Source organism: Sorex araneus, chromosome 2, assembly GCF_027595985.1.
Source record: "Sorex araneus isolate mSorAra2 chromosome 2, mSorAra2.pri, whole genome shotgun sequence".
Taxonomy (NCBI): Eukaryota; Metazoa; Chordata; class Mammalia; order Eulipotyphla; family Soricidae; genus Sorex; species Sorex araneus.
Genome location: NC_073303.1, coordinates 82,299,521 through 82,327,172, shown reverse-complemented (window position 1 = coordinate 82,327,172; position 27,652 = coordinate 82,299,521). Strand labels below are relative to the sequence as shown.

The 27,652-nt window shown below is 37.6% G+C and overlaps 1 protein-coding gene across 1 annotated transcript in view; it reads right to left on the bottom strand.

The window, feature by feature from the left end:
* LOC101548894 (cytochrome P450 7B1) overlaps positions 1–27,652 on the bottom strand; it is a 201,220-nt gene that overhangs the window by 36,237 nt on the left and 137,331 nt on the right. The window contains exon 2 of the mRNA XM_055126896.1: positions 4,387–4,523. Coding sequence (XP_054982871.1) covers positions 4,387–4,523 — 137 coding nt within the window. The remainder of the gene's footprint in view (positions 1–4,386; positions 4,524–27,652) is intronic.

Genomic DNA, 27,652 nt, shown 5'->3' with positions numbered 1-27,652 from the left:
ACAACTAGTACAGGGGCGAAGACTCTTGTCTTACATGATTGTGACCTGGGTTTAATCTCTGGCTCTGCATTTGTTTCTTGAGCAATGCCAGCAGTGACTCCTGAGCATAGAGCCAGGACCACCACCACTGTGTAGGAACTCCTAATAAAAAACAAATAAAGAGAGACAGAGAGAGACAGAGAGAAAGAAAACAATAGTGCCGGTGGGGATGTTGTGAAAAGGGAACCTGCATTCGCTGTTGGTAGAAATGTCATCTAGTTTAACATCTATGAAACAGTATGGGAACTTCTAAAAATATTGAGACCTGAGTTTCCATATTACTTAGAGATACCACTTTTTTAACCCCAAAACACTAAAACATAAATTTGAAAAGCAGCTTGTACTCCTATACTTGTTGAAGCACAATTCACAACAGTCAAGAGCTGGTAAGAACGCTGTGAGCAAGAACAGAGGAGTGGATAAAGAAATTGTAGTATACAGGGGCCAGAGAGATAGTAGAGTGGGTAGGGCTCTTGCTTTGAATGCAGCCGACCTGGATTTGACCCTTGTATTCCACCCTGTCCTCCGAGCACCGCCAGAGGTGATTCTGACTGCAGAATCAGAAGTAAGCCCTGAGCACTGCTGGGTGTTGCTCACCTCCCCCTCCCCCGCCCCAATGTAGTATATGTACATTATAGAGTACTACTCAGCTTTAAGAAAAGATGAAATCCTACAATTTGCTGCAAGTTGGATGAAACTAGAGGGTATCACGCTGAGCAAACTTAGCAGGAGAACAAATATGTGATCTCTCTTATATGTGGAGTATAAAATAATAATATGATGAAAATAATGGTCACTGATAACAGATTCTTAGAGTCTGCCAAAGAATTTAATTCATGAAGAGAGTGTGTGTGTGTGTGTGGGCGTGTGTGTGTTGTGTGTGTGTGTGTGTGTGTGAGAGAGAGAGAGAGAGAGAGAGAGGCAGATAGACAGACAGACAGACAGACAGACAGATAAAGGAGACAAGAGTTAGTTAGTATTGAAGGGGTGCTGATAACAGGTGGTGAGTGTGGGGTGGCAACATTTTATTTTGGGACTTAGGAGCTACACCTTGCTGTACTCAGGAATTACTCCTGGCTCTATGCTTAGGATTCACTCTGGTGCTGCAGTGCTCAGAGGACTGTATACAGGGTTAGGGGTCAGCTGCGTGAAAAGCATGCACCTTATCAGCTCTACTATCTCTCTAGCCCCACAGCTATGTATTTTTTGTTTTTGGTTTTGTGCCAAACCAGGCTGTACACAGGGGTTTCTCCTGGTTTTGTGCTTAGGGTTCACTCCTGGCAATGCTTAAGGGACAATGTGGGGTGCAGGGGATTGAACCTAGGCTGGCTGCCTGCAAAGTGAGTGCCTTAGATGCTGTACTAATTCTACAGTCTCAAAACTGTATTCATGAAAAATTACTATTAACAATATTGTAAATCATGGTGCCTAAGTAAATAGATTTGAAAACTAGAGATGCTTTCTGATCACAAAAAAATTAACGAAAGCAACTTATTTGTGCTAAAATTCTCACTCTTTTCCAGCTTCTTTTACTTTGGGATCTATATTTTCCATTTCTCATTCATATTTGGATTCTTGTCATTGTCAAGTATTGTGTTTTACCTACTGTCTTCCTAATTAAGATGTGGATTGCTTTGAAAGTAGATATTTTGATTTTCTGGATTTCACTTTTCAAGTGGGTTTGGAAGTCCTAATAACCCTAGAGATATTAGCTGGCTTTCCAACTTTTAATCTTCAGTATAAACAATTTAAGCTAAGTTTTCCAAAATTAATATTAATTTAAACCATCTGTCCACCATCTGCTAATGTGAGATGCAAAACCAGAGTTTCTTTGTAATCCTTAATCAGACAGTTAGGAAAACACATATACATTCATAAAATGAATATAAATTTTTTAACAAAGAAAATCTTAAAAGTTATCCTGAAGGTCATGTATGCTTAGAGAAAAATTAACTTTTTGTACCAGTGTGATATTTTTAAATGATTGACAAGTGTCAAATAGGCAAGTTGCCTATTTCACAAAGATCATAAGGTAGAAGCAATATCTATCCTTTGCCATGTTTTTAAAAGAGATAAGAATGCTGTGGGCAGATGATATGAAATATTGATTTAAAAATTTTTAGAGCTGTCATTTGTCTGAAAATATAAAGATCAAAATTGGGTTAACTTTTGATATGTATATATAAAAGTTAACCCAATTTTGATCTTTATATTTTCAGACAAATGACAGCTCTAAAAATTATATATATATATATATGCAATGGGCGCTTTCAGGGTGGTGGAGCGATAGCACAGCGGGTAGGGTGTTGCCCTGCTCGCTGGCTGACCTGGGTTCAATTCCTCTGCCCCTCTCAGAGAGCCTAGCAAGCTACGGAGAGTATCTCGCCCGCATGGCAGAGCCTGGCAAGCTACCCATGGCTAATTCAATATGCCAAAACTGTAACAACAAGTCTCACAATGGAGACATTACTGATGCCCACTTGAGCAAATTGATGAGCAATGGGATGACAGTGACAGTGACAGTATTTATTTTGCATATATACAAAATAAAATTGAGAAGTAAATTTGAAACGAGGTACGTTTTTCAGTTACTTTCTTTGTCAAAATTTTAGGGGCCAGAGATATAGTCAAGTGGGTAGGGTGCTTGCCTTCCAAGTGGCTGACCTGGTTTTTAATACCCAGCATCCCATATGGTCCCCTGAGCACTACCAGGACTAATTTCCGAGTTCAAATCCAGGAGTAAACTCTGAGCATTGCCACTGTGAAACCCAAACAAACAAATAATCAAACTATTTTCTTAAGACTAGGTTTAAGAAATTTTCTAGCACTTCATATGACCTACCCACACATGATCCTTCACTGCTCAACATTGTTTTTACTGTCAAAGTAGCTACATGATGCAAACTGTGTCATTAATTATTTACAAAAATTATAATGAGTTACACATATAATAAATTTTACATCAAGATTGCATAAGTTAAAATTTGATGTTATTTATTTCAAAGATTTAATGCTAGGTAGAGACATACCTGGGGAATTCGGAAAACAGGTTAACTCTTTAGAATAGAACTGTTCAATCAACAAACAGAAACCCAAACCCAGTGTGAATTTAAAATAGAATCTCAATAGTTATAAGCTTGTAATCTCCTTGGCTAGATGGCTTTTTAATGGAATTTCTTGAAGTTTTAAGTCACACATACTGGTTGAAAGAATGGAACACGAACCAACTTTTTTATTTTATGAGGATGACCAGATTATAGTATTCTCTTATTAGGGAGATTTCACTGGCTTTTGACAATGATGTACAGTGGTGCTTCGCTAGAATGACATCTAGGGAAAATGACTCTGCTGTACCACCACACAAAACCAATTAGAGAACTATTTTCTGTGACAGGTCACGAATTTATGTGGTTTCTCATGAAAAGATGTACCTTTTAATTTCTTTATTAAGATGACATCCATGTCCCTTGAGGCTTTTGGGGATGACAATCATTTGCTCATCATAAAAGAACATACACTCAGTAGTCACATTATGGGACAAGGGTGGAAGATTCTGTTGCTCATTTTGTATTTCCCAAATGAGCTATATTGCAAACTGATCATTAGAACCATAATATTAACAGGACTTCTTTACTGGAATTTATTTAAATTAAACGTAAGTATTAGTACATATTCAACTATAGCTGTCTGCTATTGCAGTTTAAATACATAACTCACCACTAGAAATTAAAAACTCCTATGCCTGGAGTGATAGTACGGTGGGCAAGGGATTTCCTTGCACATAGCTGACCTGGGTCCAATTCCTAATATTTCATTTTGTCCTCTGAGCCCAGCCAGGAGTGATCCCTAGACGCAGAGCCAGGAATAAGCCCTGAGCACTGCTAGATGTGAACCAAAACAAAACAAAGATACAAAACTATTTTGATATATCACATGAATCATTTGAAAAATGCATTAAAAATAAAAATGCCAATTTTAATACTTTACTGCATCTAACCATTTGAACATAGGATTCAAAATTTTAAAACAGGATTATACAAGTAAAATATAACTGACTTTTATTTATTATTCTTAGTTTGGGGGCTGCACCAGGGGGTACTCAGGGATTACTCCTGGATCTGCATTCAGGAATTATTTGTGGCAGTGGCTGGGGGACCATATGGGATGCTGTGGATTAAAACCAGGTCAGGAACTGAACCCATGTCAGCACCATGTAGGGCAAGCAAACTACACACTATGTTTATCACTCTGGCACTGAAATTTTTAAAAAATAAGTGAACAGATATGATAGATAGGACCGGCAGGCAATTATGACACGTGTATGGTATTTACAGAGCTTGTGCTTACCAGCAATGAGAAGAGTGAAAATGTCACCATGTTGGCTTTGAAGAGTTTTAAAGAAACCAAAGGGATCTTTTTGTATTTTCAGAGCCTGTCCAATGTAAGGAATCCAGCCTTTAATCAAGGGAGGTTCACCAGGTCTCCTATTAGAAAAAAAAGAGACAAAAAAATCATTCTTGTTTTGGTACAGATGAGACAGTAATTCAGCCTCAAAAGTAGGTTGTTAAATTCCAGGTTTTTACCAATTACTTAATTCGAAGACTATAGAACAACAGACATAGGTTTATTGAGTTTTGTCCAGCATGTGTAGCTCTGGTGTAGACAGTTCAATTTACTTCTTTTGGTTTGTTTTAAAATTTCATGTTTGTTATATCCTGTGGGCCCCAAACACACAGTAGAAACACCATCCGCACCTCTATGTTCATTCTGACTAGTCACCATAGTCAGAATCTGGAAACAACCTGAGTGCCCAAGAACAGACAAATGGATAAAGAAACTACAGCACATCTACACAATCGAATATTGTGCAGCTTTCGGAAAAAAAAATGAAGTCATGAACTTTGCCTATAAATGTATGGTCATGGAGAGTATCACGCTCAATGAAATGAGTCAGAAAAAAAGGGACAGATATAGAATGACTGCATTCATTTGTGGCATATAATATATATATGTATATATATATATAATAGAAGAATAATATCCATGGCCAGGGTAAACAGGGGTTAGGAGTACTGGTCAATGGTTTGAACTAATCACAAGTGTGTAGGGACAGAGGGTAGGTAAGATAAAGAAGTGACAGCTATGACAATAATAGCTGGGAATGAACACGCTGGACAAGATCTGAGGGTTAAAAGTAGGTAAGGGATATTAAGCATCAATGCTGCAAACCACAATGTGTGTGTGTGTGTGTGTGAGAGAGAGAGAGAGAAAGAGAGAGAGAGAGAGAGAGAGAGAGAGAGAGAGAGAGAGAGAGAGAGAGAGAGAGAGAGAGAGAGAGAGAGAGAAGAAAAGCACCTGTCAAATAGGCAGGCAGGGGGTGAGAAGCACCTGTCAAAGAGGCAGGCAGGGGGTGAGGGGTAGGGGTGACGGGAGGGAACCTGGGGACACATTGATGCTGGGAAATGCACACTGGTGGAGGGACGGGTGTTGGAATACTGTATGGCTAAAATTCAATCATGAACAGCTTTTTAATTCTCAAAAAAAATTTTCATGTTTGTTTTATGAAATCGTTTTCTTTTAAGGTCCAAAGGCTGTCTGAGATAACAGACACATACAGTAAGCAGTTTGTGTAGGAGACCTCTTGCTGCACTCCAGATTTTAGAAAGATTTCAAGTAATTTAGTTACCAGAGTCAAGCTCTTTGTTATCAGATGTCAGTTAGACTGGAATTACATAATTAGAAAAGGGCTAATTAATATCTTAAAAAAACTTTTATGCCGAGAGCAATTGAAACCTAAATATTTAACTGAAGGTATAGTACAGGGATTAAGACACTTGTCTTGTGCATGACTGACCCTGGCTTGATCTCCTGCACCACACAGAGTCTCCCAAATGCTGCCTGCATGTTCCCTGAGCACAAAGGCTGGAGTCAGCCCTGAGCACTGCTGAATGTGGTCAACAAGCAAAAAAGAAAAGAAAACAAGCATGGAACAAAAAACCCAAACAAAATAGACCTCTAATATTATTTTTCTAGAAAGTACATCTTGATACCATTGTTTCCATGAAGTACACTTTGATGCAGGATTTTATTTTTTTGTTTTGGTTTTCGGGCTGTGCTCAGGGTGTAATCTGGCTCTGTGCTCTGGTATCATTCTTGGCAGGGCCCTGGGACCTTATGTAGTGCTGGGCATGGAACTCAGGCTGCCCATGTGTGAGGCACGCGCCCTACCCACTGGAACATCTCTCCAGTCCTTATTTTGATACTACATTTTATGTTTTTATTCAAATACAAATGAAGAGGAATGTTTGTAAAATTTTATAAGAAAACAAAAATGTGTGAAGCAAGTACGATGAAATAAAGACACATTGTATCAAAGAGTAAGTTTTATTTTTCTTTTTAAAATTCTATAATACCAGCAAAGCTGTACTTTAAAATTTCTTCCTATTGATTTATTTGGTAAACTCAATCTGATTAAAGTAAAAAAAAAATTTATCCTAGAAGGGATTTAAAAAAAATATTCAAAAGAACTCTGATGATTCCCTGGCCCATCTGTGAATATACTAAATGCAATGCAGCCCATTTTGATTAATCACAAGATATTACTAGCTTAGATCCAGTCAAAGATCATGATTATGACCATACCCCCATGGCTATCTGTGTAGCCAGATTAACCCTATCAGAAGGTTTTATTTCCCCACAACGCTCTATGGTAAAATTAAATTATATAAAAAAAAACCCAACAGATCTCTGAGGGGAAAAATTTAAGCGAAACAAAATTAATCTGAGAAGTGATAGAAATAGAGAAAATAGGTGTCAAGACTATTTTCCATTTTTAGGACATATTTATCTTCATGTTAATTTACAAAATATGTGCTCCTGTTTAAATACACATAGTTTGAAATGACATAAACACTACAAAGAACTGTGGATCTAATACTTTAGCTTTGCTCTCATGGTTTTCTGGAATATAACCTTCAGCATTCTAAATCTAAAGGCTAAGCAGGAAGTCACCTCACACATGGTAGTACCATGAGGCCTGAAGTAGAAGCTGCCACTGAGCACGTGCTACTAAGCAAGGGTAAACTTGCTTCTAAAACCAGCAAGTTTAAAAAGGTCCTTTCAGCATATTGATTCTCTTGGTCTACTTATACTGTTCTACTTAATGTTACTTGAACGCTGCATTGTGACAAAGATTTTGAAATTTTTTGTCACATTCTAATTTAATGCAGCTTTCTCCTACCTCTATACCTGTCATTTGGTCAATATCTGTCTTCACAGATTTCTGTGTGTGTGTGGGGGGGGAAAGAGTGGCGTTCAGAAATTCAGGGGAATATTAATACTCAGAGCTGGAGACACACATTAGAAAGCCATTTTATTGTTACAAAGTTTGGTGGTCATCATTTATTACAGCTGTGTCCATTCTGGTATGAATAAGTCTAAAAGTATTAAACATCTTGTCACAACTATGAATAGTTTCTGGAAAAAATATAGTGCTATTTCAATTGATGAACCATCAATGATATATTACAAGAAATCTATCTTCATCATTATATTTAGGGAGGAAAGAAATCACCGTAATGCTACCAAAAAAAAAACCCACAAAAAACAACAAAAACCATACCCAGTGCCCATAGTTGATTCAGAAGACAGAATATTTATTGAGAATAATGAAATTCCAAAGTGGAAATGACTCCTGAAGCAGCTAGTGTTACGTAACAAAAACCAAACCAAACCAGAAAAAAAACAATAGTTTTTACCCTCTTTTAATTTCATACCAACAATATATATTTCCTCAAATATCTGCTTCACTATTTAAGAAACTATAAAGACACACTTCAGAAACTATCCAGTCAGAGCTTACATAGGTTTTCAAAAATTAGACCCAAGGTCTATGCACAAGCTGTTCTACCATCCTTTTAATCTGGAAGGCTATGCAAAATATCATGCACAGTCCAAATTGATCTGGAAGCAAATAGTTGCAAAGACTTCAAATATATAAAATGTCTATAAAATTTGAAAGACAAATTTAAGGTATTTTCCTTCAGTCAAAAATAAGCACATACTACAAGAGAGAACTAACACCGGACACATGGTTTCTAATATTTGAAGTTCATCTTTATGTTATACCTTTAGTCAAATAAATGTCCACATAAAAATGAATACATAAAACCAATGTGTCTGTCACATTGGTTTACATAAATCCTTAAAGTCTAGCACTTTTCTCAATAATCAATACTTGCCAAAGTGTTTTATACTTTCCCATTTATCCTGTGACCATCCTAGGAGCTGTATCAATCCTATCACCTACCTCCTATGTGAGCAACTGTATACATGAATTTTTTACTTAATTAAGCAAAATAAAGTATGTCTTGATTAGCAGTTTTAATATTTAAAATATTGCTCCTAATTAAATTGTATTTTTTGTATGTGGTTAAAATTTTGAAAACTATACAACTGATGTGCATTGTGGAGTATGACAATAACGGCCTTTTGGATGCTATTATTAAGTAACGAACTGTTAAGGCTGTTCGTTTGACATACTTTGGAAGCTACTTAATTGAACAATGCTATTTTCTTCATACTGTGTATTAGAACTGTACTTGTTTACACACAGTGTGTCAAGTATTTGTTTACACACAGTGTGTAAAATTGCACCTTCAAACATTCTGAGAGGCAAAACCGTGGGGAGTGTGAGGGTGGGGGGATTTGATATCTGCCAGTTGTGTATATGGGAGGGGGCGGAGAGAAAGGAGGAATGAATAGTGTGTTGGGAATTTTTATGGTAAGGAAATTATTCTGGTGATATGTAATTTTATATGCATTACATCATATACTGGTCAAAACTTATTGTTCAACACACAGTGATCCTAATGTAGACTTTAGAACTGTTGTTACTTATGCTGAAATATTGGTTCAGTGGTAATAAATGTGCCACACTAACAAGGTATTAATAATAGGGAAGAAAAGGAAGCTCAATATATGAAAACTCTTTAATTTTCTCAACTTCCTGTAAGTCTCAAATTGCTCTGTAAAACAAAACATATGGTGTAAATAAAATGTTAATTTTAAGCAGAGAATTGATATACTGGTTTCTGCTTTTTAAACAAGCAGAAGAGATTTTGGGAGTCCTGGGGTTATAGCTCAGTGACAGAGCTGGCATAGTGCTTCAATCCCATCCTACGTTGCTGAGAGCGATTTCCGGCACTGCTGGTGAGATGACTGGTGCCTCAAGTACAACAGCAGACTGCAACAAAGTAAGTGGAAGTGCCACCACCAAGTGTGTGATCCCGGGCACATGTCAACACTGACAACAAGAAGGCAAGGGAAGGAATGGGGGAAAAAGTAACAAATAAAGGTTGAGGATGTGGACCAGAATAAAGAACTATGGAGCAAAATGAAAAAGCTCCAGAATTTGTAAGCAAACAAACAACAACAAAAACAAAACAAAAAAACCCCCAGTCCTATCTAAAGAAGATTTTGAAGGGCCAGACAGACCAGTGACCATCTACAGAGTTGGTTTCTCTCCATTAGGGAGAGTAGTGGACTAGAGAGTTGAGGTATAGTTAACGGAGCTTGACCACAGCCTAGAGAAAGGGAACTGATGCCAGGAGACAGAACTAAGAAGAGAGCATCCCCAAGTACAGCCTTGGGCAGGACCAGGAGCTGCAGTGCTGTTGAGTCTGAGGTCTGCATTTATGCACAAGAAACTCCCAGGGAGCTTGGGGATGGGGGGTAGGGGTGGAGGTCGGGCTAGGCAGGGTTACTCAGAGCCCACAGGGAGAGAGATTTTCTTCATGTCTGGTGACCTGGTGCCATGCCTACCATGATAGTCTGAGGACAGGAAAGCTTCAGGGAAGATCCTCAGCTGCTTCTCCTGATCCCGCTACCTGTTTCTGAAGAGATACCAGGGGCTTACTTGGAACGTTAGTGAGGCACATAGCAGCAAACATCACAGGGGATTAAATTGGCTGCAAAGCCAGTCCCCTGAGAGAAACTGCAGGGAGTCTCCTAGACCACTGTGAAGTGGAAACAAGCGGGCGCTCTTTCCAACACATGCAAGTGCCCCAGGACTGGAGAAAGGCAGGCATGCAGTATGTGTGGACACCCAAGTGTTGAATAGAGTACTCTTGGCTTACAGGCTGCCCAGCGCTGAGAAACAGGATGGGTGCTGCAAGAGTTTGAGTCTGAGGCACCATGTGAGGGAGGTGCAGAAGGGGGTGCACCTGGGATTGAAAGATGGTTGGTGGTGCACAGGTCACCCAGAATTGCAGAGAAGAGGCATGGAGTAGCCATCAAGATAGAGAGCTACTAGTTGCCAATCAGGGTTCTGGACATAAGGACTTGGGCACCTTGGGGAAATTCTGATCTGAAACTTAGCCCTTCCATTTTTCCTGCTTTCCCTCCTTTTCCCCTCCATCCCTACCTCCTTCTCTTCCTTGCGTATGTGGGGTTAATGCCTGGCAGTGCTCAGGGCTTACTTCTGGCTCAGCATTCAGGAAACAATATGCGATGCCAGAGATCAAACCTGGCTCAGCAAATGCCCTAAACACTGCACTGTCTCTCTAGTCTCAGTATAAACATTTCACCTGTTTGTGAAATGTTTCAAGCTGGTGAAAGGAGCTTGATGGTCACATTACTGCAACAAGTTAGTAGAGTCACAAGTACTCGCCTGATCTTGAAAATGGCAGCACCTGATGACTGCTGAGGATAACTTGGAACTTTATCTTTGTTCCCAGACAGAAATAGGAATAATGAAAAATAAAGAAATCAGCAACATCAATGGACAGTAACAAAAGTCCACCTCTTCCTAAGCTTCCCAGAGAAAACTTTTGAAGAATAATCCTCAGTGTTATCTGAAAAAATAATGTGTACAGAAAATTCAATAAACTTGTAGACACTTTGATAGAAAAAAAATGAAAGCACTGACTCAAGTAGAAATGAAGGAGCTAAAGAACACAGAAGCAAGTTTTCCAGCAGCTGAATACATAAAGCTGAAAATCTAATCAGTGAGCTGCAGACAAGTTATACAACTCCAGCAATCAAAGAAGAGAAAATACAGAGAAAATGAGAAAAAAAGAGAATTTAAGAAATATTATAAAAATTTCAACTTGTAATTTTGTGAATTTTCAAGACAGCTTTAATTTTCTAATATATGTGAATATGTCAATACCTCCACGACAATTTTTTAAAAGAGGTCTATCTTATGAATGGGATATAAAAAAAATGGTAAGAGAACAACAAATGGCCAGTAACTGGAGCTGGATATTTTGTCTATATTAATGAGCTTACATAATGGGCTGGGGTGGCTGGGGAGGGGCTCCTGGGGCACCGGAAGTGGGCATTCTGGGAGCAGGTGTGGTGTTGGTATGATACCTGTATGAAAAGTATAATGCACAGTATTATAAATCCAGGCACGTCAATGAAAATGGTAAAAAAAAAATGTTTTTCAAAGAGTAACGTTGGGAGCAGGGTGGGGGAAGGAAGCGGAAGACACTGTGGAGGGAAGTTGACACTGGTGAAGAAATTAGTGTTGATACATTGTACGACTAAAAACCAACTATAAATAACTTTGTAAATCAGGATGCCTTAATAGAAAATTATAATAAAATTTAAAATAATATTCAGAGAATTTTTTTCACAGTAGACCTCTATGTCAATAAACCAGGTAACAATAGACATAATAGTAGACTATGTTTCCTAAAAATGCACGAAAATATAAATGCAATGAGAAACACTTAGTCTACCTTAAGACATGAAGATTCATTATTTCTGGGGAGTAAAATTGCAGAGGTTAAGTCATTGATATCTCCTAACTTGCATGACACAGTCATACTGTCTTTAAAGAATTCTTTTCATTTATTTTGTATTTGCCTTTCTAACATGTTTAAAATGATCTAGTATTTGTTGGCATTGGGTTGTCTAATGTTCTCATTGCCAGACCGAGGTGATTATATATTTTGAAAGAATCCCATAAAAGTGATATGTCTTTTTTAGTGCCTGCCTTTAAAGGTTTTTTAAAAATAGCTATTTTGTTGTTTAAATGATAGTCATGCACAGAAGGCACAGTCTTCTAAAAAAGTGCATGGCCCCCCAAAATATACCTAACAAATGAATTAGTACATAGTCTAGAATATGTTCAACATCTTAAGGCGGTGAGTAAAAACACTGAGATTCACCAGAAGAATAAGCAAAACCCACTTTGCCCACATTCTGAAAAGCAAGATCAAACATTGTGAGGCGGACTCTTTCATTGGCTGAAGTATGGGTGCATGATCTACCCAGGATACTCCTCATTTCTTCCACGCAAACCCAGGCAACTATAAGGTGACAGAGGTGAATTCTAAGACAGACACTGATGGAGAGATGGTGCTCTTTACAAGTGAGGGAGCAACTGCTAGACTTGACAAATGAGGTCTCACGTGAGTTTCCCAAGAAAAGTGTGAGCACATGTGGAATTCGAGTGTTCAGTGGCTGAGAACTGTTCCCCTGGCCGGCCCATGGCAACGGATGGACAGAGACCGGGGAAACGGAGAAACAGAGCCCCAGTCTTATTGGTAAAGGGTTTATTTCTCTCTCCTCCCCAGTGTAGTCCGATCTCTTCCCTTACAGCACAATTGTAGAAGGAGTTTGGTCGTAGTACCAGTCATCATAGTTCCATTATCTTAGCTTCCTCGTACTCCTTAAAGTCCTCTCCTTCATTATATTCCCCCTTCCCCCTTACAGCAGAGTTATATAGAAATCATGAAGGGTGAGGTACACATAGGTGGGGTTGAACATTGTTATAACAACAAACAGAGGTAAAGCTACTCTTTCAAGGGAAGTTCTAAAAGATTAACTCAAGGACAAAATCTCATCTCAAGGTTCAGCACTTCAGATTACTAGGAAACCCACTCAAGGATGGGATTTTATCTAGGGTGTATTGCTTTCTCCTTTCCTCATCTAGTAATCTATTTAAACAATCATAGTACGTTTACATCTTATGCTATTTCCAGTCATTTTGTATGAACATAGTAAGAGATGTATTAAGCTTAAAGGTTGGCTCATCCTGGGGACATCTTGCTCTATGTGCCAGAATACAGTCCTCAGGCCAAGTTACTCTTTTCTAAACCCAGCACGGTCCTTATTCAGTAACTTCTTTTTGGGTCATGACAGAATTTGTCACATGACCATGCTCTTAGCTTATTATACTTCTTGTGGCACTTAGCTTGCCCCTTTTTGATGCCAGGGTAGCTTATCACTTGCCCTGGGTCCATCCAGTCCCTTCATCGGGACCCTGCTTTTGGAGTGCTAGGAAGTAACGGCAACTGAGGCTTAAATCAAGTAAATATGGATGCCCAGGAGTAAATATTATTTGGACTCAATTAACTCCCATGTTATAAAAGCATAACATGAACTGTCTTCCTGTGTCTATACAAAAAGGACATTGTTAAACCATGCAAGTGACATAAGGGGAAGAGAAAAGCAATACAGGACTCTTAATGCTTGATGGAATTGGGTGTGCCTCAGAGGCACTGTTGTGGGAGTAGCTCAATAAACCTTAAGCTTCCTGAAGGAGAAGTAAGGACAACTCAATGTTATACAACAGTCCCAAATTGCTCCTTCAAAGCTTGGTTAATGAAGTCTGTGACACAGAGATACATCCTTCACCCCTTCAGAAAATTCCAGCACACCCATGCATAGCTAGGGATAGGTTAGTTTTCTCCAGTTTATGCTGAACCTTCTTTGGAGAGCCTGGCAAGCTATCCATGGCGTTTCAATATGACAAAAACAGTAACAACAAGTCTCACAATGGAGACATTACTGGCGCCGCTCGAGCAAGTAGATGAACAATGGGACAACAGTGCTACAGTGCTATGCTGAACCTTTAGGAATCTTGACTCATGCAGAACATAAATGATCTGCTCAATATTTGTTTATGGTGACAATCAAACCTAACATAATCTTTTATTCAGGATAAGCATTAATCCAAACCTGTCTAGAAAAATTATAAAATTCATTAGCATAAGTAATCTCTATTGTACCATGTGTTTAACCCTCATTTTTCCCTCAGCTTTATAATCTCACAAATCCACTGTTGCTATGTGATCAGCATCTGGTGCTGAACCAACCTCTGTCTCACACACAAACATGAAAAACATTGATAAAAATGCCACTTTTCAGTCTAACAATGATACAACTTTGCTTTTTGTTAACTTTTGCATTGGTCCATAACCATCTGTTAACTCAGTGGGTTCTAAATAAGTATGTTACTCTTGAAATGTTTTGGCTCTATCTGAATGTCAATTAACTAAAAACTTGATTAAACTTGCTGATAGGAACGAGGTTTATGTTAAAGTACTTTTAGAGCTTTTCTCTTAGTCAAAGAATTAAATGTAAAAACAAAAACTGCAGAATGCTCACAAATTTCTCTATTACTGGCATGGAATCAGAGCAAAACCATGAAGAACATGATGAAATATATTTTTACGCCATAGAACATAACTTTTCAAGTCATATCCTAGTAGAATCTTTACTACTTGTCTATGCAAATGTGCGATCCAAACAAAGCTTTGGCTTTTTAACTCAATTCCATTAGCAGATTTATACTAATGCCTTGATCAAGTGAGTGATTTATAAATGTTTCTGTGGATAAGAAGCCAGACCACATTAATATGGAATTCATGGAAAGAAGACTATGAGTTTTTTTAAGCCAAGAAGGATACCCAGGTTGATACCAATGAAATAATAAAGTATATTTGGAAAACATTTTTTATATAACTTTATAAACCAGATCTCACAAATAAGGATAATAACACTGGAGAATATTATTTTATGAGTGTAGTTTTAGATTAATAGGGTACAATTCAAGCCATTGTTCTCATGTGGACTACTGTAATAGCCACCAGATTAGTTTTGCCAAACTGCATGGTTCAGATCCCAGATCCACCTACCTCCCACCAACTACCTGTCTTTGAACAATCTATAGATTACTCCCGTAATAAATGGACATATTACTACATTCTCCTCATGTGATAATTAGCTGATGCACGCAAAGAACTGAAGTCAATGACATACATAGTGAGTACAATAAATGGTAGCTGACAATAATATTTACTGTCACTGTCATCCCGTTGCTCATCGATTTGTTCGAGCGGGCACCAGTAACGTCTCTTATTGAGAGACTTATTGTTACTGTCTTTGGCATATCCAATACACGCAGGTAGCTTGCCAGGCTCTGCTGCGTGGGCTCGATACTCTCGGTAGCTTGCCGGGCTCTCCGAGAGGGGCGGAGGAATCGAACTCGGGCCTGCCGAGTGAAAAGCAAACGCCTAACCGCTGTGCTATCGCTCCATCATAATCATTATTTCAACACGTAACTTCCTGGAATCATCCAGAATACAAATTTCTTTATGGTTTTCTCCTAATTTCTTTTCCCTAAAAGTTTTTAAATAGAGCATCAACTTAAAGTCTTTTTTCATTTGCTTGTATATTTCCTTTGTTTGTCTAATTTAGACTTTAGTTTAGAAATGTCATATACAATTTGCTGGTCAGGGTTGAGGCACCACCACCTTGCTACTGTGTTGTGAACTATATAGCTTTTTGAGGTTTATATTCTCAGAGTGCATACATTCAGGGTACAAAAATGCCATGGAAAAGCACGGGATCTTAGGAAAAAGCCAAGTCAAAATGTCTAAATGTTCTGGACAATTATAAAAGAGGGAAATCAATTCATAATTTAACTCATTTCTACTCCTAATTAAAACAGAAAATCATGCGACTAAATTTGTAATTTCTGAGATGATCAAATGCTGATTTATTTTACAGATGGGATTTGACTAGACTCCATGGAAGAGAAATAAATTCTATTAACTCATCATTTTTTACATGTGATTAAATCATTTGATTTTGAAGTATTTAACCAAAAATCAGAATCTACAGGGTTTTTTTTGGTGTGTAGGCGAGAGGTGGGTAACAACCAGCAATAATCAGGGGTTACTCCTGGCCCTACACTAAGGAATTACTCCTGGCAGTGCTTGAGGGACCATATGGGATGATGGTGATCAAACCTGGCTTGGCCATGTTCAAGGCAAATGCCCTACCTACTGTGCTATTGCTATGGCCCAGAATCTACAGTTTCAAGGAAACAGAAACTAAATTACTACAAGGGACTAGCCTATGAAACTATGATAATTGCAATGAAATGTGTATGCATCCATACAACATACATGCATTTTCATTTTAAACTGGAACTTGGGTAAAGTGACATATATGTCAATAACAATTATTTCTTTCCATGGTCTGCCTTCCAGAAGGCAGGTGTCTCAATTCCTAGTACAAGAGAAAACACTGAAAAAGTCAGGATCTCAGTGTCTCTCTTTCTAGTTCCTCGGGTACTTCCCTACCCTTCTCAGGAGAGTTCTGAATTTTACAGAACTCTTATGCATTTATAGAAGGTGGTTTTTCCTCTTCCATAGTAGAACACATACTAAGAAAACAAAGCCACTATAATATCTGTAAAATGAGCATATGTAATGGATGACAGCAGATGAAAAGAAGTACAACATTATGCATCTTTAGAAAAGTACAAATTTAAAACTAAAATGAATTACTACTACTCATTTACCAGAATGGCAAAAAGCAAATCAATATACCAAATGTAGGCAAGGATGAACAGGAATTGGACTCTCTTAGGCTGAAGGTGGAAATATAAAATCATTTAATAACTCAGGAAAAAAAAGAGTTTAAACTGGCTTGTAATGTTCAGTGTACACTAACTATATGATATGGCAGTTCTGCTCTCAGGTGGAATTGAAGAGAAAAGAACTGCAAGAACTGAAAAGAGATTTATACATATAGTTATATATTTTAATATATTATATAGTTATATATGTAAATGTAACATATATTTTATATTTATATATTACATATATAAATATCCAAAGACATACAAATCGTAATAGCCACAAACAGACATTTTAAATGTTTAAAAAATAGGACATACATAAAAACAGAATATTAGTCATCAATCCAATGGAACTGATGTCTATACCACTGATGTATATAACACTGATACACCTTAGAGCCATGATGCTAGGAGAAGGCAGCTACATGATTTACTTCATGAAATTTATAGATATTATATCAGTAGAGGCAGATAGCAGATAAATTTTCCCTTATGAAGGATAGAACAAGGGTAACAGCAAAATAATCATAAGGAAACTTTTGGATTGATAAAAGTTTCCTAAACTGCATTGTGCAATGATTGCAGAACTATAACACTTGACTAAAACTCATAAAATTAAGTACTAAAAATGGGTGAATTTAATGGCCATATAAAAATATCTCAATGAACCTGACAAACCAATATCAGGCATTCGTGATTAATTTCATATTTGAATCATTAAGAAAAGTACTTATATAAAATATATGCTGGAAAGATTATAGTTAGTCTATAGTATAAGTTAAGAAAAAGCAGAAATCACTTAAAAGTTTAAATATCAGGACCAGTCTTACATATTATTAGTAATCTTAGTATCATTACTAAATATAAAGATAATTATTCTCAAATTTTATAATATTTTGCTGAATTAACTTGGTTATGCAAAATTCCAAAACAGAATGCAATCAGGAAATAGAAAGAAGTCTAGGAAATTCATGCTATGGTTTGTATATAAGGAACTGGGGCCAACTAAAGATAGAGATAATACAGGAGGTAAGGCTCTTGCCAGGAGTAGTCCTGAGCCCTGCTGGGTGTGGCCTGAAAATCAAAACTAAAGATAAATAAGAAAACAGAATTAAAAAAGTAGTAGACTTGATCCAAACCGCAGAGCAACAAAACAGCAACAAATCAGGGACTGGCTTCCCTGATGTTCATTCAAAGATTTATTTTTTGGTAGCACACTATGTAAGAAAAGATAAGCAAATGTCAGATTAAAATACGCCTGACTTTTGTGAAATCATATTTTTCTTTTTTCTTATGTTTTGCACTTGCAATGAGCCCAGAGGTGATAATCCTGTAAAGTAAATAAACATAAGATGTTATCTCCCATAGGGCAACTTCTGTTTGTGGCTAAATGAGCCAAGATGAAGAAACACTTCAAATAAAAGACTCAGCTGGAATAACACAGCAAAGAGGCTGCTTAGCTTGAAAGGGAGTCTGGCACATAGCCACTGCGATTCATAAACTATAATGTAATAAACTTGTATGAACAAAAATCTAATTTCCATATTCAACACTGGTTACCTGAATGAGCCATATGAGAGCTAATTTTTGGAAACAACATTAATTCTCTGGAAACAAAATGAGCCACTTGATACTAGTCAGACTGTGGTGGCGAAAGGGTTTCAAACTATATCTTATCTATAAATTTCTTCCATATCCACATCGCAAGAAGTACCTTTCATAAATTGAGTCTCTGTCTAATAGCACCTCTGGTTGATGACAATAAAATACAGGGCCAAAATCAAGAACCTGAAACAAAAGTTTAAATTTTTTAAAGTCTTCAATACCACCATTACAAAATGCTGCGTTAGTCATTGTAAAGTGACAGAGAGACAAATAGATTTGTGGCAGCAAGTTCTTAGTAGTGTTTACCCATAAGAGTTTAGGTGAATTAATTCTTACCAAAATCTCAGTAAATCTTACAAGCAAGAAATGTAAGGAGTTGTTATTCCTTAAATGTGTGTACATATGTGTATATAAACATATACACACATGCACATATACACATACATGTACGTATATATTTAAAGAAACTACTTGCTAACTACACTATCCACTGCTCTTTCTGTAAGATCATTATTCTCGAATGTCCCATTAGGCGTGACTTAGTCATGTGACTTTCTTTGGCCAATGAAATGTGAACAGTGACACAAGCTCCTCTCAGCAGAAGCCTTATGAACTGTCATAGAGACCCACTATGTTCTTCAGTACTTGCACAAGTGAAAAACTGTCTCATGCAGAAGATTCTCTCTAAAGCTAGACCTGTAATGACTACCCTGACTCATGATGAACAATAAATTGAGCAAGAAATATATTTTCCATTATAAGCCATTCAATTATTCATTACTGCAGGACTACTTAGCTAAGATGACTGATATAAGAGCTAAACAAAAATAAATTTGTTTTGACTAGTAAATGATATAACACTAAACAAAAATATATTTGTTTTGATTAGTAAACTATACAGCACCTCACATCGATTGCAAAATAGGCTGTTTCATAAACACTTTGATCCGATGTGTACATTATATAGTACAAGAATAGGAGCCAGGACAATATTACAGTAGGTAGGATGCTTGCATTGCACATGTATGACCCACATTTGATCTCCAACACCCCATATGGTCCCCTGAGCCAGCTAGGAGTGATCCCTGATCATAGAGCCAGGAGTAAGCTCTGAGCACAGTTAAATGTGGCACAATTCCCCTCCCCAAAGAAACACCAAACAAACTATAATATAAAGTTATAACTAAGAGACACAAAGCAAATTATGTGTTATATACTCTGATGTTTTCTCTTCTACTTAATTCATATCACTAATTTATTTTGAGGCTCCAGACCTGTTTTTTTTTTTAAATCTCAGTGGCACTGAGAAAAGCACATTTCCATAATAATCTGATTACTCATAGCACAGAGTGTAGGGCATTTGCCTTGCACGAGGCCAAGCCAGGTTTGAAGGTTCGATCCCTCCATCTCTCTCCAAGAGCCCGGAAAACTACTAAGAGTATCTCGTCCACATGGCTTAGCCTGGCAAGCTCCCTGTGGCATATTTGATATGCCAAAAACAGTAAAAAGTCTCACAATGGAGATGTTACTGGTGCCCACTAGAGCACCAGTTGGTCACACTCAGTGTGATGAGCAATGGGATGACAGTGATAGAGTGATAGTGATATTTTGAGGCATTAAGGTCACATCCAGTGGTATTCAGGGGCAAACTCTGGGTCTGTGCTCAAGAGTGAGTGATCCCTGATGGTGTTTAGGGGCCCATATGGGGTTCCAGAGATCTGAACCGGGATCAGAGGGAAATGAGGTAAGCATTTTCATCTCTTTACTATTCTTTACTATCTATCTACTATTCCAGCCCAATTCTTTTTTGATCATCATCATCATCATCATCATCATTATCATCATAAATCATCATCATCATCATCATCATCATCATCATCATCATCATCATCATCTTCTTCTTCTTCTTCTTCATCATCATCATCATCATCAACCCGTTGATTATCAATTTTCTCGAGCAGTCTCAGTAATTTCTCCAATTCGTCCTAGCCCTGAGATTTTAGAAGCCTCTCTTTACTCGTCCTTCCCAATGATGCCTCATTGGAGGCTCTTTCAGGGTCAGGGGAATAAGACCCATTATTGTTACTGGTTTTGGCATGTTGAATATGCCATGGGGAGGAGCTTGCCAGGCTCTACCATGTGGGCAGGGAACTCTTGGTAGCTTGCCAGTTTCTTGGAGAGGGAGAACTAGGCTATAAGATGTCTTCTGGTTTTATAGTCTCTGGATGTTGGCCATTGATGGGACTACACAGCAAACGTGGGGCAGTTTTTGGGTGTGACCTCCTACCTACTGGAGAATAGGGATCTTATCTTTTTTGATAAGAAAAGATTTTTGTTTGCTTTAGTTATTTTTGTTCGTTTGCTTTGGCGCCACACTTGGCAGTTTGCTTAGGGTTTACCAATGGCTCTTTGCTCTGAGGTCCTCAGGGGACCATATTTGGTGCAGGGAATTGAACCAGGGATGGCTGTGTGCAAGGTAAGCAACTTATCCGCTATACTACATCATTGGACCTCCCCTCCTTCTTTGTCTGCTTAATGTTTGGTGGAACCCGTTCATTTCATTTCAACCCTTACTAACGGGCCATAATCCATTATCCTACTTTCTACAGAGACTCACTACATGATCTCTAAATGAGATCTCTAAATAAAAGTATTCCTATTAATTTCCCCCCTCTGATTTAATTTATTAGTACTTTGGTCCTAAATCCAGCATAGAATCACTAGGACTTTTTAAATATACTGCTTTCAGACCTCAGAGACAGATATTTATTTAGTGTAGGCTGGAAACCTTTATTTTAAGTTGCAAAATTTCAACATGGTTTCCTCAGATGAAGGCAAGAATTAAGTCACTGGTACACATTGCGGTGCTAAGTCTTGGTGATGCTACATCTGAAGTGACCCATCCCTAGGAGTACCAGCAAGGTTTTAACCTTGTATTTTATGTACAAGTTACAGTCTGCTACAAAGCATTTAAAAATAAATTGTAACATACATTTACACATCAAATTCCATATGAATCACTTAACATACATTTGTTTTTATACAAACACACATGCTTTTATTTCTGAAAATCTGCCACCTTAATTTGGCTTCAGAATAACAGAAGATTCAGAGATTGTCTCTTATCTTGTCAGACCATTTCTTTTAGTTGCAATGATGTCAAATGAATATTGGCTACTTATAGCAATCTCAATTAGCAGGGTCACCCATTAATCAATGAATCAATCAATTCATTATCTCACACAATTACTCTGTACTCAATTTGTGTCAGGAATAGAGCTAGCTGACAAGGAAGGATGAGAGACACATTATTTTCCCTGGAAAGTCTGGGAGTTGGTGCAGGTTAGTGTTAAGGCATATATAAAAATGTAACTAAGATACATTGTCAGGATTGTAATAAGAGGATGTTATCATGAATTATGTGCTCTACCTCCTAATTCACTTCTTAGTTTGACTCAGCGCTTCTAGTAAGCTTTTTTGACTCATTTTTCCTTGTCATCATGCTATCGAATTTAATACCCTTTTTTTATACAAGTGTTCCTTTTGCCTGAAAATGTGGTCTCCATATAGCCTCACCAAAAGAATTCTATTATTTAACAGAGATATAAGGGTTTTTAATGAATGCTCCTCTTAGTGCCATGCAAAATTATTCTCAAATTCTCACTTGCAAAAGCAATGTTCACAGTGACACTGATTCACAATCCTGTGACATTTAGTTATATCTCACACAGGTTACTAACCCATTATTTGACTTCAGGTCTAGATGGTTTTTTGAAGGACTTACATTGCTATCTGTGCCACTGTGAAGTAGCAACACAGAATGTTGAAGTGAATATTTAAGTGATATTAAGTGATTTAATATTCAAATTAAACACAGAATATTTAATTTTATTCTACTCTCTGCTATAGCTGTCAACTTCATAATAATTTTTCCCTTATAATATTAATAGTCTTGCAACAACCAGGTTATGTTAAAACTTAGTAAGAATTATGGGAATCTCTGATCTGAATGATGCCACATACCTTTTGCTAAAATTTAAGTCCCCCAAAGCATATTTCAGTTTTTAATATGTTTTTATTTAAAAAAAAAAAGCATGAGCACGTGATTACTAGATTCCAAAAACTATATAGAACCTTCACTTGTCAGCCTTTCAAGGTGACTAAACTTCAAAATTATAATATAAATGATACCTTAATGTGAATAAGCATTAGCATTAGAACTCCATATGCCCTAGAATCTGTGAACATGTTTAACATAAAATTACTTAATTTTATTTCAAAATAAACAAGAATGCATGTTAACTGAGGCTTCATTTTTTGTTTGTTTTGTTTTGGGTCTACACCTGGTAATGCTCAGGGGTTACACCTGGTTCTGCACTCTAGAATTACTCCTGGTCTGCCCAGGAGTAATGCAGGGGATTGAACTCATGTCTGTTGCATGCAAGGCAAGCTCCCTACCTGCTGTCCTATTGCTCCTACAGAGGTGTTTTTTTTTTTTATAATACTACTTCTCAGATGAGAGATACATGTTGAGTGTTGGTTATGGGCCAATTTTATGTAATTATGCATTTGCCCCTAATAGTAAGTTTAAATAAATAGGTATAACTAGATATATTATTACAAGTTGCCTACCTCCCTAAAAATATACATTCACAGATCACTTATATTTAAAATATTTAATGTTTAAGATAAAGATGACATAATTTTCTAACAGCCTGCCAAATATTGTTTTTTAAGTTTCAATAGCTTTAAAATACATTTTTGATTATTTGTAGAAACTTATAATTCAAAATACAAACCAAGAACAATAGCTTTTCATTTTTGTTTGCCCCTGGTGGCACCTTCTATCCAAGTAAATATACTACATTTTAATGTTCTTGGGACTTTCTGCAATAGAATACTGTAGTGATTAAACCCAGAAAAGGCCAATAACTATAGAACATTTTATAACATCCACTGAGTGTATACAGTGTAATTACAGATTCTGATTTATTATTTTATAAAATATATACAAGTGTATTTCAGGTGTAGAAAAATATGGGAATAGGAAGAGTTGCTGAGATCAATCACAATGTATTCTCATTGCCAGAATTCTGGGGAAAATACTACTTCCAGTGTTCTTCGGTCTTAAATGTCCCAGAGCTACCTGGTTCTGGGTAGGTTTCTCTCTCCTTTAAGAGCACTAGACAGAGGGACCACACTGATAGTACAGTGGGTAGGACATTTGCCTTCCACACAGCAGATCTGGGTTCAATCCCCGGCATCCCATATGGTCCCCCTATCCCCTCCAGGAGTAATTCCCGAATGTAGAGTCAGAAGTAATCCCTGAGCATTGCTGGGTGTGACTCCAAAAGCTAAAAAGTGCCCCCCTAAAAAAAAGTGCACTTGGAAGATGCAGTTAATTCTTTCATCCGGCAGCCAGCAAGGAAGTTGGCCAATTGAGATACTTTCTGTCTTGGGTCATTCTGCTTGAGCCACAAAGTCCAGATGATGGCCTAAGCTATTTCCACAAATCAAAGTTGGAAAACAGTCTAGGGCAATGAGTGAACATACTGAGATCCTGGGATTTAAAACAAAGGTTACAATGTTTCTTTAGGACCTAGGTTGGAAATGTTAATGTCTAAGAGCATAGGGTCTTTATTTTTTTATTTTTTTGCTTTTTGGGTCACACCCAGCGATGCACACGGGTTACTCCTGGCTCTGCACTCAGGAATTACCCCTGGCAGTGCTCAGGGGACCATATGGGATGCTGGGATTCGAGCCCGGGTTGGCCACATGCAAGGCAAACGCCCTATCCGCTGTGTTATCGCTCCAGCCCCCAGAAGAGCATAGGGTCTTTAACTGGCAGTTTACATCTGCTCTCTATAGTCTTACAGCAAAATCTCTCTGTATCCAGGTCTATTTCATGTAAAATAGGTGAACACTACTCTGACACCATTGTAGTTTAAGGATTACATGGTATTTTTAAAAATATTTACTAGAATTCCAACTTAAAAACAAGTCTCTATCAACAATAGCTTCAACTGTGTGAGTCACAGATAAATTAACTTGAATATTAACAGATGAGAACAGCGAGATATAGATATACTGATGATTTGAAACTGTTCTAAAAATACAGAAATAAAATATAAAATAGAGATATATAAAATTAGATAAATAAAATATAAAATTAGAGAACTAAAATATAAAATGACAAATAAAATATAAATATAAAATTACAGAAATAAAATATAAGCCTCTTGATTCCTATTCTCTGATTTTTCTAAATTTCTGAGAATTCCAAACTTTAGTTCTTCAAAGATCATGGGCAAATTTTTAACCATATCCATGAAACACCTGCTTATGCTATTTTCTTAGTATCTTTCTTTAAATGGACTTGCCTATTTTTAGTTAGATAAGTCATTACCATACAGGAGAAAAACAAAACATCGTTATTAAATTTTTGTTAGATATTTCTAGCATGCTGAAAGCTTCAAGTCCAGAGTCTGTTGTTGGTTAACAAAGGCTAGGGATCCAGGGAGACAGTACAGGGTCTTAAGGTACTTTACCTTGCATGTGTCTGACCCCAGTGCAAGCCCAGTGCTACATGTCCCTCTGAGCATTGAGCATTGCCAGGTACAGCTCTGGAGACCCTGAGCATCACTGATATGGCCCTGGAGGCCCCCAAGTACCACTGGAGTGGCTCAGGCACTTCCTGGAACCTCAGACCTGGGAATCAGCACAGTATCCTTTGACCCTAACATTGACCCACTGACCTCTTTGCTGAGAAATCACGGGGAAAGGAGTAGCTCACTGGGAAGATTAGCAGGTATTGTGGGGAGGAAAGACTTCCCATGGTGAAGCAATCTGTAGATGGGCAAACTTTCTCACAAGATGGTTCAATATGGATATCATACTCCCTAGTGCCTTCCGCTGAGGGCAGACCCAGCACTTTGAGCAAAGCTATCTATGCTTCATTGCCTGCCAGAGCAAACACCAGAGAAACAGAAAGGCATGGAAGTGAGCCTTGCTTCCTCAAGAGCAGTGCAGCTTGTCAGTCACCAATGATCTCAACATATGAGGGAAGGATAGTGTTCTAAATGAGGTCATGTTATAAAAGATTAAGAACACTCTAACAGGGGGCAGGAGAGATGGTACAGCTGGTAGGGCACTTGCCTTGCAAGAGGTCAACCCAGATTTGATCCCTGGCATCCCATATAGTCCCCCAAGCACCACCAGGCATAATTCCTGAGTACAGAATCAGGAGTAACACTTGAGCATCGCCGGGTGCCTCCCCCGACCCCCCCAAAAAAACCCAAAGAAACCAAACAAAAATTCATAAAAGGATCTAAAATTATCCTCTGATTGTAAAACCCTTTCTCACAGTGCTGAGCTTTCAATTCTAAATTCTATTTTTAAAAATGATTGAAGTAATATATATTTATAACATTATATAAATCTCAGGGGTCTAGTTTCTACCCTTAACCATTCAACTGATCCACGAATTACATATCTTAATGTTAGGACATGTCCATTATGTCAATTTTAAAGTCAAGTCATCTCACACCCACAATCTGATTAAGAAAAATCACTAAATTAGGCACCAAACACACATTAAACTTTCATGTAAAAACTCAAAATTGAAGGCAAAGTATAAACAGAGATGACACAGACTAGAGGCACAGAAGTCCTCTGTATCAATCGGCGTCCTGGGCCCAGAGCAGACAAACTGCCCTGGTGTTCCTCCTTGCTATTGAACATTTTGTTTACAAAGATTTGGCAATTATATAAAGCAGCGTGAAAAACAAAAACAAAGACAAATCAATGTGAAAGCCTTTTGGTCATGCTTCAAAGGCTGAGGAAGCAGATTAAACAAGTATCTGAATAATTTTGGGCAACACATTTCAGTGAATTTCCCCCTCATCTCATTAGCTTGTTACTCCCTCCCTGCCCTTCTCTTTTCTTGTTGTTCAGATGACTGGAACTCATACACCCTTGGTTTCAGTGCTCCCATACTGGGCTGAGGTGCTCCCTGGATTACAAATGGCAGTGCTGCCAGCACCACATTTGTCATGAAGGACAGTGTTGTGATGTAAGTCGGGCCCCATGTGTGTGCATGCCAAATGCTCTACAAGTGAATTATCCCTGAGCTCATGAGTCCTTTTTATGTTTTTTGCTTTTTTGCTTTTTGAGTCACACCTGGCGATGCACAAGAGTTATTCCTGGCTCATCTACTCAGGAATTACTCCTGGTGGTTCTCGGGGGACCATATGGGATGCTGGAAATCGAACCTGGGTCGGCCATGTGCAAGGCAAACCCTACCCGCTGTGCTATCATTCCAGCCCCCTCAGTTCATTTTTGAAGGCTTGAGCTCCATACTTTTTTGTCTTTGAGACCTAAAAAAAAATTAAAATTGGTCCTCTAGAAAGGTCTTATTTCAGTACAACGCATGATTTACTATAAAGCGATGTGATCAGTTACTATCTATTTAATCCTTGGGGCTGGAGGGAAACACTTTTGGAGTGTGAAAAACTTGAGGATCTCTCCAACTTCCCCAGGGGAAGTTCGGGGATTTCTCTTTGGCATTCTTCCCACATATTTTCATATCCCTGTTACACTGACATATGCCGTGACATTTTTCTGTAGTGTAGAAAACATTTGAACTACTTCATGACCTTCTTGCTGGAGGGTCATGCCTTTTTCGTCTTTTGTTTAGCAAATTAAATGCCAGGGGTTGTTAGGTTTCAAGGTATTAATTTTAGTAGAGACTAAATAAATATTAAAGGAAGAGATGCATAAATAAGTAGATGAAGATTTAAAAAATCTAAGTTATTGTGAGATATTATAAAATGGAGATAATTTTTGAAATTACCTGTAATAGAACACCTTAAAATGATGTTACTATTTTAATGTATATCCTGATGACTTTTCTACTAATAAATACAGGAAGTCTTTGCTTACCTTGTACTGAAGAGCCAAAAACTGTGCAAGATGAAACTGTTCAAAGTAATCTTAAAAATTAATGGGGAAAATTACAATTTCCTCTAATCTTTAAAAGCTATTGTGAAAAGACTACTATCTCTCTTACTGTTAGGTATGAAAATGAAATGAAAAAATATAAAACCAAGGTTTATTTAGCACACCATAATTTGAAATGTTAAGAAATCCTGAGAGTCAGGATTTTTTCTTTTTAAGCAAAAGTTTATCAGCATGATTTGAACAGCTCTTGCCTTGTTTTATTGTTCAGTTAATTTGTGATGGAGAGTGGGCATTGTTTTTGTGCCTGGGAAAATAGTTAAGTTCTTTCCTAAAATTTATATTAGTTTAAACATTTTTTTTTCTTGTGCTTCTCTATGTTGTTATTTA